Source organism: Macaca mulatta, chromosome 3, assembly GCF_049350105.2.
Source record: "Macaca mulatta isolate MMU2019108-1 chromosome 3, T2T-MMU8v2.0, whole genome shotgun sequence".
NCBI classification, from domain to species: Eukaryota; Metazoa; Chordata; class Mammalia; order Primates; family Cercopithecidae; genus Macaca; species Macaca mulatta.
The window spans coordinates 189,084,652-189,102,333 of record NC_133408.1 but is presented as its reverse complement, the minus strand read 5'-3'; the positions used below and the strand labels follow the sequence as shown (position 1 = coordinate 189,102,333).

Sequence of the window (17,682 nt, the reverse complement as noted above, 5' to 3'; positions counted from 1 at the left end):
GCAGCAGACTTTGCAGTGGAAACCTGACAAGTTTTCAAGAGAGTGGCACAACATATTTAAAGTCCTGAAAGGCCAGGCGTAGTGGCACATGCCTGTAATCCTAGCACTTCGGAAGGCTGAGGTGGGCGGACTGCCAGAGCTCAGGAGTTTGAGACCAGCTTGGCCAATACGGTGAAACCCCGTCTCTACTAAAAATACAAAAAATTAGGCAGATGTGGTGGCACATGCCAGTAATCACAGCTACTTGGAAGGCTGAGGCACGAGAATCACTTGAACCTGGGAGGCAGAGGTTCAGTGAGCCAAGATTGTGCCACTTCACTCCAGTCTGGGCACCAGAGGGACTGTCTCCAAAAAACTAAAAATAAAAGTGCTGAAGGCAAAAAGCTTTTATCCTAGAATAATATATCCAGCAAAAATATCCTTCAAACATAAAGGAAAAATAAAGATTTTCTCAGACAAACAAAAACTAAGAGATTTCATCAACACCAGTCCTGTCCTACAAGAAATGCTAAAGGGAGTACTTCAATCAAAAAGTAAAGGACATTAATAAGGAATAAAAAAAAAAATCTGAAGGTACAAAACTCACTGGTAATAGCAAGTACACAAACACAGAGTATGATAATACTGTAATTGTACTGTGTAAGCTACTCATATCTTGAGTAGAAAGTCTAAATATGAACCAATTTTTTTTTTTGAGACAAAGTCTCGCTCTTGTTGCCCAAAGAAATGCCTAAAGACACATGTGCACTATGGGATAGAAAAACTACTGTATGCAAATGGAAACCAAAAAAGAGTAGGAGTAACTAGACTTATAGCAGACCAAACAGATTTTCAGACAAAACTATAAAAAGAGACAAAGAAGTTCATTATATAATGCTAAAGGGGTAAATTCGGCAAGAGGATATATTAATAGCATAATAAATATACATGCACCCAACTCTGGAGCGCCTAGATGTATAAAGCAAATACTGTTAGAGCTAAAGAGAGAAACAGACCCCAATACAGTAATAACTGGCATCTCTGACACCGCACTTTCCGCACTGGACAGAGCATTCAGAAAGAAAACCAGCAGAGAAACACTGGACTCAATCTGCACTATAGACTAAAGATATTCACAGAACATTTCATCCAACGGCTGCAGAATACACTTTTTTCTTCTCAGCACATGGATCATTCTCATGGATAGACCATATGTTAGGCCACAAAACAAGTTCTTAAAAATTCAAAAAATTGAAATCATACCAGGTATCTTCTCTGACTACAATGGAATAAAGCTAGAAATCAATAACAAGCAGAACTTTGGAAACTATATAAAAACATGGAAATTAAATAATATGTTCCTGAATGGCCAATGGGTCAACAAAGCAATTAAGGAGGATATTAAGAAATTTTTTGAGGCCAGCTGTAATCCCAGCACTTTGGGAGGGCAAAGTGGGGAAACCATTTGCATCCAGGAGTTTGAGACTACCCTAGGCAACATAGCAAGAACCTATCTCTACAAAAAATCAAAAATTAGCCAGGTATGGTGGCACACATCTTTAGTCCCAGTTATTTGGGAGGCTAAGGTAGGAGGACTGCTTGAGCCTAGGAGGACCAGGCCACAGTAAGCTGTGATCACACCACTGCACTCAGCCTGGGCAACAGAGCAAGACCCTGTCTGAAAACAAAAAAAAAAAAAGAAGAAGAAGAAAGAAAGAAATTTTTTGAAAGAAATGAAAATAGAAACACGACATATCAAATTAACCTATGGTACTTGTGAGATACAGCAAAGCAATACTAAGATATAAGTTTACAGCAATAAGTGCCTCTATCAAAAAAGTAGAAAAACTTCAAACAACATAATCATGCATGCTAGAAAACCAGAAAAGTAAGAGCAAACCAAACTCCAAATTAGTGTAAAAACAATAAAGATCAGAATATAAATAAATAAAATTGAAACAAAAAACAATACAAAAGATCAATGAAATGAAAAGTTGGTTTTCTGAAAAGATAAAATCGACAAATCTTTAGCCAGACTAAGATAAAGAGGATCCAAATAAATCAGAGATAAAAAAGAGGTATTACAACTAATACTGCAGAAAATCAAAGGATCATGAGACTATTATGAACAACTATATGCCAATAAATTGAAAAACCTAGAAGAAATGGATAAATTTCTAGACACATACAATCTACCAAGATTCAACCATGAAGAAATCCAAAACCTCAACAGACCAATAACAAGTAATGAGATCAAAGTTGCAATAAAAAGTCTCGCAGCAAAGAAAAGCCAGGGACATAACGGTTTCACTGCTGAATTTTACCAAACATTTAAAGAGGAATTCACACCAATGCTCTTCAAACTATTCTGAAAAATAAAGGAGGAGGGAATACCTCCAAACTCATTCTATGAGGCCAGTATTACCCTGATACCAAAACCAAACAAAGACACATCTAAAAAAGAAAGCTACAGGCCAATATCCTGATGAACACTGATGCAAAAATCCTCAACAAAATACTAGCACACCAAATTCAATGACACATTAAAAAGATCTTTCATCATGACCAAGTGGGATTTATCCCAGGCAGGGATGGAAGAATCATTCAACCTCTGCAAATCAATGAATGTGATACATCTTATCAACAGAACGAAGGACAAAAACCACAGGATTTCAATTGATGCTATAAAAGCATTTGATAAAATTCAACATACTTTCATGATTTTAAAAAATCCAAAAAATGGGTACAGAAGGAATATACTTCAACACCATAAAAGCCATATACAACAGATGCACAGCCAGTTTCCCCTGATACTGAACAGGGGAAAAATTGAAAGCCTTTCCTCTAAGATCGGGAACAAGATAAGGATGAACAAGATAAGGATGCACTTTCACCACTGTTGTTCAACATAATCCTGGAAGTCCTAGCTACAGCAGACAAGAGAAAGAAATAAAGAGCATCCACATTAGAAAGGAAGAAGTTAAATTATCCTTGTTTGCAGATTATATGATCTTATATTTAGAAAAACCTAAAGACTCCACCAAAAAACACCTATTAGAACTGATAAATTCAGCAAAGTTGCAGCCTACGGAATCAACATACAAAATCAGTAGCCTTTTTATATGCCAACAGTGAACAATCTGAAAAAGAAATCAAGAAAATAATCCCGTTTACAATAGCTATACATAAAATTAAAAACCTAGGAAAAAACTTAACAAAAGAAGTAAAAGATATCTAGAACGAAAATTATGAAACATTAATGCAAGAAATTGAAGAGGACACCAAACAATGGAAAGATATTCCATGTTCAGAATTAGTTATAATGCCCACACTACACAAAGCAATCTCCAGACTCAATGCAATTCCTATCAAAATATCAAGGACATTCTTCACAGAAATAGAAAAAATAATCCTAAAGTATATACAGAACCATGAAAAACCTGAAATAGCCAAAGCCATCCTAAGCAAAAAGAACAAAACTAGAGGAATCTATTACCTGACTTCAAATTAAACTACAGATCTATAGTAACCAAAACAGCATGGTAATGGCATAAAAACAGACAAATAGACCAAAAGAACAGAATAGGGAACCCAAAAATAAACCCATACATCTACAGCAAACTCATTTTTACCAGAGGAATCTATTACCTGACTTCAAATTAAACTACAGATCTAGAGTAACCAAAACAGCATGGTAATTGCATAAAAACAGACAAACAGACCAAAAGAACAGAATAGGGAACCCAGAAATAAACCCACACATCTACAGCAAACTCATTTTTGATAAAGGTATCAAGAACATACATTAGGCCAGGCGTGGTGGCTCATGCCTGTAATCCCAACACTTTGGGAGGCCGAGGCTGGCGGATCACCTGAGGTCAGGAGTTCAAAACCAGCCTGACCAATATGGCGAAACCCTATCTCTACTAAAAATACAAAAATTAGCCGGGAGTGGTGGCAGGCGCCTGTAGTCCCAGCTACTCAGGAGGCTGAGACAGGAGAACTGAACCCGCGAGGCAGAGGTTGCAATGAGCCAAGATTGTGCCACCGCACTCCAGTCTGGGTGACAGAGTGAGACTCTGTCACAAAAAAAGAAAAAAAAAGAACATATATTGGAATAAGGACAGTCATTTCCATAAATTGTGCCAGGAAAACTGAATATCCATACGCAGAAAAATAAAACTAAACTCCTATCTCTCATCATATAAAAAAATCAAATCAAAATAGATTAAAAACTTAAATATAAGACCTCAAACTATCAAACTACTTCAAGAAAACATTGGGGAAACTCTCCAGGATATTGGTCTGGGCAAAGATTTGAGTAATACCCTAAAGCACAGACAACCAAAGCAAAAGATGAACAAATGGGATCACATCAAGTTAAAAACCTTCTGCACAGCAAAGGAATCAATCAACAAAGTGAAAAGACACCCCACAGAATGGGAAAAAATATTCGCAAATTATCCATCTGACAAGGGATTTATAACCAGAATATCTAAAGGGCTCAAACAAATCTATAGGAAAAAATCCAATTACCCAATTAAAAAACAATCTGATTAAAAATGGGCAAAAGATCTGAATAGACATTCCTCAAAAGACGGCATACAGGTTGGGCATGGTGGCTCATGCCTGTAATCTCAGTGCTTTGGGAGGCTGTGGCAGGAAGATTGCTCGAGTCCAGGAGTTCAAGACCAGCCTGGGCAACACAGCACAACTCCATCTCTACAAGAAATACAAAAATTAGCTGGGCGTGGTGACACATGCCTCTAGTCCCAGCTACTTGGGAGGATGAGGTGGGAGAATGGCTTGAACCCAGGAGACTGGGTTGCAGTGAGCTCTGATTGTGCCACTGCACTCCTGTCATACCTGGGCAACAGAGTGAGACCCTGTCTCAAAAAAAAAAAAAGAAAAAAAAAATGTGGCTGGGCACGGGGGCTCATGCCTGTAATCCCAGGACTTTGGGAGGCCAAGGCAGGCGGATCATGAGGTCAGGAGATGGAGACCATCCTGGCTAACTAACATGGTGAAACCCCATCTCTACTAAAAATATAAAAAATTAGCCAGGCGTGGTGGCGGGCGCCTGTGGTCCCAGCTACTCGGGAGGCTGAGGCAGGAGAATGGCGTGAACCCGGGAGACGGAGTTTGCAGTGAGCCAAGATGCGCCACCGCACTCCAACCTGGGTGACAGAGTGAGAATCCGTCTCAAAAAAAAAAAAATGTACAAATGGCAAACAGGTATATGAAAAGGTGCTCAACATAATCAATCATCAGAGAAATGCAAATCAAAACGACAATGACTTATCATCTCATCCCAGTTAAGACAGGCAATAACACACGCCGGCAAGGATGTGAAGAAAAGGGAACCCGCGAACACTGCTGGTGGGAATGTAAATTCGTGCAACCACTATGGAGGACAGTACACAGGTGCCTCAAAAGAACTAAAAGCAGAACTACCACATGACCCAGCAACCCCACTGCTAAGTATATACCCAAAAGAAAGGAAATCAGTGTATCTATCTGCACTCCCATGTTTATTATTCACAATCGTCAAGATTTGGAAGCAACCTAAGTGTCCATCACCAGGCAAAGGGACAGAGAAAATGTGGTACATATATACAGCTATAAAAAAGGAGATCCTGTCATTTGCAACAACATGGGTGGAACTGGAGGACATTATGTTACGTGAAATAAGCAAGGCACAGAAAGACAAACTTTGTATGTTCTCATTCATTTTGGGAGCCAAAAAGTAAAACAGTTGAATTCATGGAGACAGAGAAGTTGAACGATGGTTACCTAAGGCTGGGAAGGGTTGGGGGAAGGTGTGAGGGGGGAAGTAGAGATGGTTAACGGGTAACAAATACAGTTAAATAGAATGAATAAGATCTAGTGACAGCATAACAGGGTGACTATAGTCAACAATAATTTAATTGTACATTTTATAATAACTAAAAGAGTATAATTGGAATGTTTATAACATAAAGAAATAAGAAATGCTTGAGGTAATGAATATCCCATTTACCCTGATGTCATTATTACACATTGTATGCCTGCATCAAAATATCTCATGTACCCCATAAATATGCACACCTACTATGTACCATAAAAATTAGAAATTAAAATAGAAAGAATTCTAAAGGAAAAAAAAAAAAACTCATCAACACTCAGTAAGAGAGGCGCCATTAAAACTACACTGACATACTTCTTACCATTACACTGAAAAGAATCCTACAAGTTTGTCCACATCCTCTGTTGGCAAGAGAACCTTTTTCACAACACAGATGGGAATGCAAATGATTCCTCTGTCCAGGGGAATTTGGAGATAAATTCTCCCCAAATAACATATTTATTTACCTTTTGACCCAGCAATCCAACCTCCAGGATTACATCTCAAAGATACATTGGGGCCAGGCACAGCGGCTCATATGTAATCTCAACACTTTGGGAGGCTGAGGAAGGTGGATCACTTGAGGTCAGGAGTTAAGAGACCAGCCTGGCCAACATGATGAAACCCAGTCTCTGCTAATACAAAAATTAGCCAGGTGTGGTGGCGCACACCTGTGGTCCCAGTCAGTCCAGAGGCTGAGGCTCGAGAATCATTTGAACACAGGAGTCAGGGATTACAGTGAGACGAGATCGTGCCACTGCACTCCAGCCTGGGCAACACAGTGAGTGAGACTCCTTCTCACAAAAAATAAATTTTAAAAAAAGATACCTTGGCAAAAACATGAACTGATTTATGCACAAAGTACTCCCTACAGCATTATTTATATCAGCAAAATGCTGGAAATACTCTAAATGTCCAAGGTATAGACTGTTAAATAAACTATCACACCACAGAACATTCCGAATCCACAGAACTGAGGAAGACCTGTACATCATTGTATGAGGTGGTCTCCACAACCCACTGCGTAAGACAGGGGTGGGAATACAAATATATCCGTGTTACTGATATTTCCAAGAGAAACATGGTAGTATAAATAAGAAATGAATAAAAATGATTATCTATAGGGAGAGGGCACAAGGAGGGAAACGAGATTTCCTCGAATGTACCATGTTAAATCATTTTGACTTTGCAAACATAAAATATCTTACATATTCAAAAAATTAAGTTACATCAAAAACCAAAAAGAATAATCTATAAAAAAATCTAAAACAAATGAATGCAACTGTATACTAAGTTGGTGGCATAAGTACATACAGAAAACATTTCAAGTGACTTTAAAGGCATTATTTTGCCCATAAGTCCTGCACAGAATGTATACAGAGGACAAAAAGAGCTGCAAAAAAAATCTTGTATTTCAATGGAAGTCTAACTGTTAGTAGTATTATTGCTTCACTGTTTTGAAATTGTAAGATACATTATAGGATAACGAAGTGCTAGGATTGGATATAAGATCACTGAAGAAATTACGCAAATTTAGTTGAGAATTTAAGATTTCCACGTAAAAGGAAAGTGATAAACAACATAAAATCAAAGAACCAGGCCAGGCGCCATGGCTCACGCCTATAATCCCAGCACTTTGAAAGGCCGAGGCATGGTGGCATGTGCCTGTAGTCCCAGCTACTCGGGAAGCTGAGATGGGAGAATCACTTGAGCCCAGGAGGTCAAAGCTGCAGTGAGCTGAGATTATGACACTGTACTCCAGCCTCGGCAACAGAGTGAGATCCTGTCTCAAAATAAATAAATAAATAAATAAATAAATAAATAAATAAATAAATGGGGAGGCACGGGGGGAATTTATCAACTGATAAAGGAATAAACAATATGTGGCATATCTTTACAATGGAGTGTCACTCAGCCACAAAAAGGAATGAAGTACTCATACATACTACAATCAATGTGGATGAACCTTCAAAACATTATGCTCAATGAAAGAAGGCAGGCACAAATGCCACATAATATATGATTCCATTTTTTTTTTTTTTTTTTTTGAGACAGAGTCTCGCTCTGTTGCCCAGGCTGGAGTGCAGTGGTGCAATCTTGGCTCACTGCAACCTCCGCCTCCCAGGTTCAAGCAATTCTCCTGCCTCAGCCTCCTGAGTAGCTAGGATTACAGTTGCACACCACCACACCCAGCTAATTTTTTGTATTTTTAGTAGAAACGGGGTTTCACCATGTTGACCAGAATGGTCTTGATTTTCTGACCTCATGATCCGCCCACCTCAGGCTCCCAAAGTGCTGGGATTACAGGCGTGCGCCACTGCACCCGGCCGTATGATTCCATTATATGGAGTTTCCAGATGGATAAATGCATAGACACAGAAAGCAGATCAGAGGCTGCCTGGGGCAGGGGAACAGGTGGGCAGAGGAACAGGCAGTGACTACTAATGGGTATGGGGTTTCTTTTTGATGGAACAAGAAAGGTCTAAAATTGGATTGTGGTGATGGCTGCACAACTTTGTGAATATACTAAAAAACACTCAACTATAGGACGTCCTAGCCAGAGCAATAAGGCAAGAGAAACAAACGGCATCCAAATAGGAAAAGAAGTTAAACTATCTCTCTTTGCTGACAATGATTCTGTACCTAGAAAACCTTAAAAACTCTGCCAAAAGGCTACTGGAACTGATCAACAATTTTAGTAAGGTTTCAGGATACAAAATTAGTGTGCAAAAATCAGTAGCATTCCTACACAAGAATAACATCAGCCTGAAAGTGTATAATCAAGAATACAGTTCCATTTACAATAGCTACCAAAAAAAGGAAAGAAATACCCAGGAATACAGCTAACCACAGAGGTGAAAGACTCCACAAGGAGAACTATGAAATACTGTTGAAAGAAATCAGAGATGACACAGATACATTTAAAAACATCCCATGCTCATGGATGGAAAGAATCAATATTGTTAAAATGGCCATACTGCCCAAAGCAATTTACAGACTCAATGCTATTCTTTTCAAACTACTCCTATCATTCTTTACAGAATAAGAAAAAACAATTCTAAAATTCATATGAAACCAAAAAAGAGCCAGAATAGCCAAAGCAATCCTAAACAAAAAGAACAAAGTCAAAGGTGTCACACTACCCAACTTCAAACTATACTAGAAGGCTGTAGTAACCAAAACAGCATGGTACTGGTACAAAAACAGACACGTAGACCAATGGAACAGAATAGGAAACTCAGAAATAAAGTCACACACTTACAATAATCTGATCTTGGACAAGGCTGACCAAAAAAAAAAAAGCAATGGTGAAAAGACTCCCTATTCAATAAATGTTGCTGGGGTAGTAACTAGCTAGACATGTGCAGAAGAATGAAGCTAGACCCCTACCTTTCACCATATACAAAAAGTAACTCAAGATCGATTAAAGATTTAAATGTAAGACCTCAAATTATAAAAATTCTAGAATAAAACCTAGGAAATACCCTCCTCGATATTGCCCTTGGCAAAGAATTTTTGGCTAAGTCCTCAAAAGCAACTGCGACAAAAACAAAAATTGACAAGTGGGACCTAATTAAACTAAAGAGCTTCTACATAGCAAAAGAAATTACCAACAGAGTAAACTGAAACCTACAGAATGGGAGAAAAATATCTGCAAACTATGCGTCTGACAAAGGTCTAACATCCAGCATCTATAAGGAACTTAAACCAACAAGCAAAAAATAAGCAAAGGACATGAACAGACATTTCTTTTTTTTTTTTTTTTTTTTTTTTTGAGACGGAGTCTCACGCTGTTGCCCAGGCTGGAGTGCAGTGGCGCGATCTCGGCTCACTGCAAGCTCCGCCTCCTGGGTTCACGCCATTCTCCTGCCTCAGCCTCCCGAGTAGCTAGCACTACAGGCGCCCGCCACCGCGCCCGGCTAATTTTTTGTACTTTTTAGTAGAGACGGGGTTTCACTGTGGTCTCGATCTCCTGACCTTGTGATCCGCCCGCCTTGGCCTCCCAAAGTGCTGGGATTACAGGCTTGAGCCACCGCGCCCGGCCCAGACATTTCTTAAAAAAAGACATGCAAGCGGCCAACAAATATGAAAAAATGCTTACCATCACTAATCATCAGAGAAATGCAAATCAAAACCATAATGAGTACCATCTCACACCAGTCAAAATGACCATTATTAAAAACTCAAAACCCATCAGATGCTGGCGAGGCTGCAGAGAAAAGGGAATGCCTATACACGGTTGATGGGAATGTAAGTTAGTCCAGCCACTGTGGAAAGCAGTTTGAAGATTTCTCAAGGGACTTAAAACAGAGCAACCATCTGACCCAGCAATCCTGTTACTGGGTATATACCCAAAGGAAAATAGATCATTATACCAAAAATATACATGCACACATATGTTCATCACAACGTTATTCACAGTAGCAAAGACATGGAATCAACCTGGGTGTCCATCAGTGGTGGGTTGAATAAAGAAAATGTGGTATATATACACCATGGAATACCACATAGCCATAAAAAAGAATGAAATCATGTGCTTCGCAGCAACATGAAGCTGAAGGCCATAATCCTAAGTGAACTAATGGAAGAACAGAAAACCAAATATTGCATGTTCTCACTTATAACTGGGACCTAAACAATGAGCATACATTGACATAAACCTGGGAAAAACACACACTGTGGACTACTAGAGGGGGAAGGGAAAGAGGGGAGCATGGATTGAAAAACTTGGGTACTATGCTCACTACCTGGGCACAATATACCCATGTAACAAACCCGCACATGTACACCTATATCCAAAGTAAAAGTTGAAATTGTTTTAAGAAGTACTCAGTTGCACACTTTAATAGGTAAATTATATTGTATATGAATTATATCTCAATAAAGCTGTTGAAAAAGACTGGGGGGGTTTCATAAGTTTGTTTTTATAGACTTCAGAGACACAAACCAAATGTAAAATGTGGACTTGGGTGTATTACAATTAGGATCCTAAGACGTATAGAAAACATTTTTGAGACAACTGGGGAAAACAAAACAAAGGCTAGGTATTAGATGGTATTAGATGATATTCTGATATTCTGTGGGTGTGACCATGGTATTGTGGTTACGTTCAGGAAAAGGGAAAAAACAGATGAAGCGAGTGTGGCAAACCCAGCGGAGGGTTGAGCCTGGGTGACGATCATTTGGAGATTCACTGTGCTATTCTACTTTATTAAAATTTAATTTTAAAAAAAGCCCCCCAGAGGACTGTGATGTGCAGTCCCCTTTGGAACCACTGTCCTATATACCAGCTACAAGGACAGGGCATGCCTGGCCCTCCTACCGAGGGCCATGTACACAAATGGAAGCTAGCACATGACAGGCCTTCCTGCCACAGGCTGGGGCTGTGGGACTGCGACAGGGGCACAAGCAATAGCAGGGACATGGACACGCCTGAAGACGCCAGGAGGCAGCAGTGCTGCTGGTGGAGGTATTACTAAGTCCCCACTATATATATATATACACACACATACACATACACACACACATATATTTTGAGACAAAATCTCGCTCTGTCGCCCAGGCTGGAGTACAGTGGCGCAATCTCGGCTCACTGCAAGCTCCGCCTCCTGGGTTTACGCCATTCTCCTGCCTCAGCCTCCCGAGTAGCTGGGACTACAGGCGCCCGCCACCACGCCCGGCTAATTTTTTGTATTTTTAGTAGAGACAGGGTTTCACCATGTTAACCAGGATGGTCTCAATCTCCTGACCTCATGATCCACCCGCCTCAGCCTCCCAAAGTGCTGGGATTACAGGCGTGAGCCACCGTGCCCGGCCAGTCCCCACTATTACAAAGTGATCAGCATGTACATGCTTAATATTTGTCACTCGGTCATCACAGCCACGTAAGGTGAGTATGATGGCCCACATTGGACAGATACAGAAACCCTATGGCTCTAAGTCTGCCACCCACTCCTGTCCAGGGTGGCCTTGTACCGAGTGGTCCCACTTTGGGTTAATGGCCTATGCTCCCTTTCTGGCCTCCCTGATTGTCTGGGAAGCCCAAGAGGGTGGGTGATGGTGCAGCTAGCCCCTGGCACTCCCCCCACGCCACCACATCTTGCTCTTTTACTTACCAGTGCCCAACATCCTTGGATGCCCCACCTCTACTTCATTCTGCTTCTCCTGGCCCCACCCGTCAAGACAAGGTTCCTCTCCCCTCTCTATCCGGGTGAGGATGTCCGGTTTGGAGATGGCATAATCTGTGCACAGAACAAGAAATGGGGAAGAGCTGGACCCGAGATGCCCACAAAGATGCAGAGGTGCCCAAAGTACCAAAAGCCAAAGCAAAGAAACAGACTGTTCACAGACAACCTGTGGACAGAGGCCCAGATCCTCCCTCCGTGGCCTTACCCAGGGAGACCAGGGTCTCGTAGTTGCCCCTCATCACGTGCTTGTAGAGCTCCTTCTGCCAGTCCTCCAGCTTGCCCCACTCCAGCTCAGAGAAATACACGGCCACATCATCGAAGGTCACAGGCACCTGGAACCACAAGTGTTGCACTCACTCACCCACACGCTCACAGGCTCGGCCCCTCAAGCTCTCCCCGCCGCAGGGTGTCCCGCCGCCGCTACCTTGGGGGACTCCCCCTTGCTGCCTGGGGGCAGCCGCAAGATCCAGAAGTTCCTGTTGCGCAGCAGGTTCTCCACATTCTCCAGCCGCCTCTGCAGCAGCCCGTACTCCTGCAGCAGGGTCCCCAGCACGGCCCACTTGCCCTCCAGCTGGTTCCCGAACTCCACAGCTGTCTTCTCACAATCGGCCAGCTTCTTCTCGGCTGTCCCCGTGCGCCCCTCCAGAGTCAGCAAGCGGGTCAGGCAGGAATCCACCTTCTTCTCCAAGGCCTGAATGGCAGCCACCACCGTCCACAGTGTGATTTCCGTGGAGTAGAGGTACGAGTTCTTCTCAGCAGCTGGCTGGGGCAAGGGTGTGGAAGGACTCTGGTCCTCTGTGTGCTTGTCTGTCTTGGGGGCCTGCTCACAAGAAGAGAAAAGAGAGGTATTATGAGAATTATACAATCAAACCTTCCATCTCAAAAACACACCTCAGAAATGACACCTGCAATGGTAAAGCCCCATCTGGGATCCTGAGTTAGCAGCAGCCTGGGGGGAGATGGAGAAGCTAGGGTGTCAGTTAGGAATCCAGCCTAACTGATACAAGAGACAGTGGCTGGACCAACGTGTCAGCAACTGGGAAAGTGGAAGAAAAACAGCCCCTGCCCATCCTATACACTAACTATGGGGACAGGGCATGCCCCATAAGCTTGAGCAAACCATGCAGTCTCAAACCAGTGACTCCCCTTCCTCAAACCAGTGACTCCCCTTCTTGGGTCTGTTTCCTCCTCTAAAAATGAAGGGACAAGGCTTTGTGACACAGAGACATGACTCTCCAGTGGACAGCCCACGTGCAACTCAGCTCTGCCACTCACAAGCTGGCCAACTGTGGGCAAGGTGTTTCCAACAGCTTCCAACTTCCCTTCCCCATCTAGAAAATGGAGATAATAATAGTACCTATACAATAAGACTGAGAGAATTAAGAAAAATCTGTGTACAAAGTACTTAGTACAATGTGTAGCACAGCACAAATAATAAACATGAGCCCCACGTCGCAGGGCTAAGAAGATGATGATTGCTATGGAACGAATGTTTGTGTCTCCCTCAAAATCCATTTGCTGAAGCAGTAATCCCCAATATGCTGGTATTTGGAGGTGGAGCCTCTGGGAGGCAATTAGGCCATGAAGGCAGAGCCCTCATATGTAGGATTCGTGCCCTTGTAAGAAGAAACACAAGGGACACGATCTTGCTGTATGCCATGTGAGGATACAATGAGAAGGCAGCCGTCTGCAAACCAGGAAAAGAGACCTGCCGGGAACCAAGTAAGGCAGCCTGAGCAGACTGAGACAATGACGGTGATTATGGTGATGATTCTGGCTCAGGGATATGGTACAAATAGTTCATATGGCCTTTTTTTACCTCTACCTCTTTCATTCCGTTGTCCTTCAGTGCCTTGGAAAAAGCTTCTCAAGTGCCTCAACTTACCCTGATACCTGATTCACAAGCCATCATCGTGCATGTGCAATGGGCACAGTCCTGGTTGGTGCTGCTAAAAGCCTCGTTGGAGAGACAAATCGACATCTCACCCCTCAATTTCATTCATGCTTCATGGTTAAATCACCACAGGGTACTAACTTCCAAAATTACCTCAAATCCATCGATGTTTCTCCTTCTCCACTGCCAGTGTCTAGTCCAAGTCCCCATCACCTTGCTTGGCCTCGGCCACTGCGGTCCTGCCTACCTGATTTCCCCACTTCCAGCCTTCTCCCCCACTTCCAGCCTTCTCCACGACAATACACTTTCCACAGAGTAACCGGTAATCTTTTTTTTTTTTTTTTTTTTTTGAGACAGAGTCTTGCTCTGTCGCCCAGGCTGGGGTACAGTGGCGCAATCTCAGCTCACTGCAACCTCCACCTCCCGAGTTCAAGCGATTCTCCTGCCTCAGCCTCCCGAGTAGCTGGGACTACAGACACCCGCCACCACACCCAGCTGGTTTTTATATTTTCAGTAGAGACGGGCTTTCACCATATTGGCCAGGCTGGTCTCAAACTCCTGACCTTGTGATCCGCCTTTCTCAGCCTCCCAAAGGGCTGGGATTACAGGCATGAGCCACCACTCCCGGCCTGGTAATCTTTTAAAAACACAAATAGATCATTGCAGTCCCCTGCTTAAAACTCTTCAGTAGTTTCCCAGTGCACCTGGCATAAGATCTAGACTTCTTCATGGCCCAGCCCACCTCTCTTGACCTTGAGCCATCCAGTTCCTGCCGCGCTCCAGCCATGCCGGCCTCCTGTGGATTCCGAGGACCCACCCGGCCCTCCTCCACCTTCGTGTCAGCTCTCAATATGCATCCTCTGTATGCCTGAGTCCCTCTGGTCTTTAAGAGTCTTGCTTAGACTACGCATCCTAGAGACTTTCACTGTTCCCTCCTTCCTAGCACTAATCATCTATAATTGCTTCATTCGTTCAACGACAATTACTGAACACCTATCATAGTAAACGTACGATGAAGATGAAAAAAAAACTAATGGGGTTCTTCCTTCTCCAGGAGAAAAATTCTGTATAGGAATACTTATAAATAACAACAGTGTGATAGGATGGGCTAACAAGAGACCAGGGCAAATCTGTCCCTTTTGGGAAGTTTCTTGGGATCTCAAGTGCTGCAAGAAGGCATTGGGAAAGGAGCAGGTGGACAGGAGTGAGCTGAAAGGTAGTAAAGCTGTGAGCTCCAGGCTAGGGGGAGTGGATGACGTCACCTCCTAGGGCCCCCTCTTCCCAGGCAACAGGACTATAAACCTGCAGAATCCCCAATGTTTTTTCTCTCCCTTGCACTCAGGGAACCCAAAAAGAAGCTCACCACACTCACTAAGTAAAGAGGAGGGAGAGGAAGTTCTACTTTAATAAAAGTATCCAGAAAAATCAAGGTTTCAAAACCTTCACTGAGGTGTCTTAATAACAGTAGGTATCATCTACTGAGCTCTTTACAAGCGTTTTCTAGTATGTCAAAAATGGCCAAAGGATTATAATCTCCCAATTGGACAAACTGCACAATATCAAACCAATATTCTAAAATCTGTTAAACTGGCCTAGTTTATACAGATGAAGATGCAGAAAAAAACTGATGTGATTCTTCCTTCTCCAGGAGAAAAATTCTGTATAGGAATACTTATAGTTTATTCTTATGAACAAACTTATTCATATAGATATATATCTAGATAGATAGACAGACAGATAGATAGATATAAACGAGACAGGCACCTGTGCCTGTAATCCCAGCTACTTGGGATTGGGAGGCTGAGGTAGGAGAATCGCTTGAACCCGGGAGGCAGAGGCAGAGGTTGTGGTGAGATGAGATCCCACCACTGCACTCCAGCTTGGCTGAGAGACCCTGTCTAAAAATATATATATATATATTTTATATCATTTTTTAATTAAAAAAATTTTAAACGGCCGGGTGCAGTGGCTCGCATCTGTAATCCCAGCACTTTGGGAGGCCGGGGCGGGCAGATCACGAGGTCTAGGGTTCAAGACCAGCCTGGCCGACATAGTGAAACTCCGTCTGTATCAAAAATAGAAAAATTAGCCAGGCGTGGTAGCAGGCGCCTGTAGTCCCAGCTACACGGAGAGTCCCAGTTCAAGGAGAATCCCTTGAACCTGGGAGGCGGAGCTTGCAGTGAGCCGAGATCGTGCCACTGCACTCCAGCATGCACAACAGAGCGAGACTCCCTCTAAAAAAAAAAATTTAAATAAAATCTGCTACACTTATTTTTTTTTTAAATCTACAATCTCTCTTGTAAACGACACTTAAATCTTTCTCTTTGGCAAAAGTAGACTATGAGGCGTTTTAAAGTGTCTAATTCCAAAGTCCCTGCCCCGGCGTGAGGCTCCCGCCTCTAACAGATGCGTGACCCTGGGCCAGTCCCTTCCCATCTCAGCCTCCGCGACTGTCCCGTGGGGCCTGCTGCCCCTGCCCGCCCAGCCTGCTATGGGGGCGCCGCGGGGCCTCAAATGGAACAATGCTTCCAAGGCGCGGCCTCCTAGTCGCTGAGCATGACTCTGAGGCCCGGGCTGGCAGAGGCCGCAGAAGGGCCGGATCGTCCGTCGCTGACGTCGGGGCCCCGCCCGCCGGGCCTGGAGTTTGGGCCGCCCGGTCAATGCCTTCGACGCGGGCCGGGCGATGGGCCGGGGGCGGCGAGCGCGGAGGCTGCGCGCAGGGCCCTCTCGCCGGGCGGCCCCGCGCGGCCAGAGTCCCTCGCGCGGGCTCACGCAGCGGCGGCCTGGGCCTTCCCGGCGTCCGCGGGGCCCAGGGCGCTTACCCGGGCAGGCGCTGCTTCGGCCATGGCTACCCGCGTCCCTCGCTGGGTTGCAGTCCCGGGACCCGGCCTGTAGGGCCCCGGGGCGGCGCGGCGGCGACACCGGAGGCGGAGCGGGACCCGCCTAGCCTGGGAGCTACTGCCGGGGGGCCGCGAACTGCGTCCCGAGCCACGTGCCCCGCTGTCCCTTTTAAAAAGAGCTGCGCTCGGCGGCCGAGCCTGAAGGCGCGCACAGCGCCCCCTGCAGCCCGTAGGACCGCACGCCCGCGGCCACCGCGCCGCGCCCACCCGAGGCCTTCAGCGCCCGCGGCGTCCGGGACCCAGGCGCGGCCGCCCACCCTCACCCGGGGCGCGGGAGTCAACGCCGGGGCGGGCGTCCCACGGTCTCCATCCGGGCTCCGTCAGGCATAAGCCACTCCCGGGCCAGCGCGGCACCCAACCCCTCTCTGCGTCCCACGCGGGAGCCGGGAGGGCTGGGGGAAGGAGCCGCGCTGGAAAGTGCGAAACCTCGCGAGGGAAAGCTACGTGGGGAACCGGGGCGTCCCTCGCCGGGCTCCAGTCCGGACCGAGACTCTGTTGCAGCGCCTCCCACGCACCACAGAACTGAGTTGGGGAAAGTAAAAAGGATACGTGTGTACCCAGGGAGAAGCCAAGGAAACTTAGATGAACGTTTTTAAACTCTTTTATGTTTTACAGAACAAAGGTGAAGATTGTAGGATTTTTTTTTCCTCCTAAGCCTGCCCTCCCCTCCTGGGGACGCTGGGGTCCCTTCCTCCTCCCAGGGCCCACCCAGGGAAAGTCCTCAGCCACCCACTAGGACCCTTCTGTAGCTTTGGTCCAGGCTGCGGATCACAGCAAGTGTGAATCAGTCCATCCCTCATTTAGGCCCTGAGGTATCTTGAATAAACCGCAGGACCC

At 44.5% G+C, this 17,682-nt stretch overlaps 1 protein-coding gene across 2 annotated transcripts in view; it reads right to left on the bottom strand.

The window, feature by feature from the left end:
• Window positions 1–16,923, bottom strand: part of ZNF783 (zinc finger protein 783) — a 28,102-nt gene extending 11,179 nt beyond the window's left edge. Inside the window, exons 1-4 of one of the 2 annotated variants that reach the window (XM_015135233.3) lie at window positions 16,768–16,923; window positions 12,476–12,871; window positions 12,257–12,383; window positions 11,980–12,105 (exon numbers count right to left, since the gene is read on the bottom strand). In XM_015135233.3, the coding sequence (XP_014990719.2) occupies window positions 11,980–12,105; window positions 12,257–12,383; window positions 12,476–12,871; window positions 16,768–16,791 (673 nt within the window). In that variant the 5' untranslated portion in view covers window positions 16,792–16,923. Of the gene's footprint in view, window positions 1–11,979; window positions 12,106–12,256; window positions 12,384–12,475; window positions 12,872–14,098; window positions 14,292–16,767 lie in introns of those variants that run through there. The other variant, XM_015135232.3, reaches the window with a different exon arrangement.
• Between the last annotated feature and the right edge of the window lie 759 nt (window positions 16,924–17,682).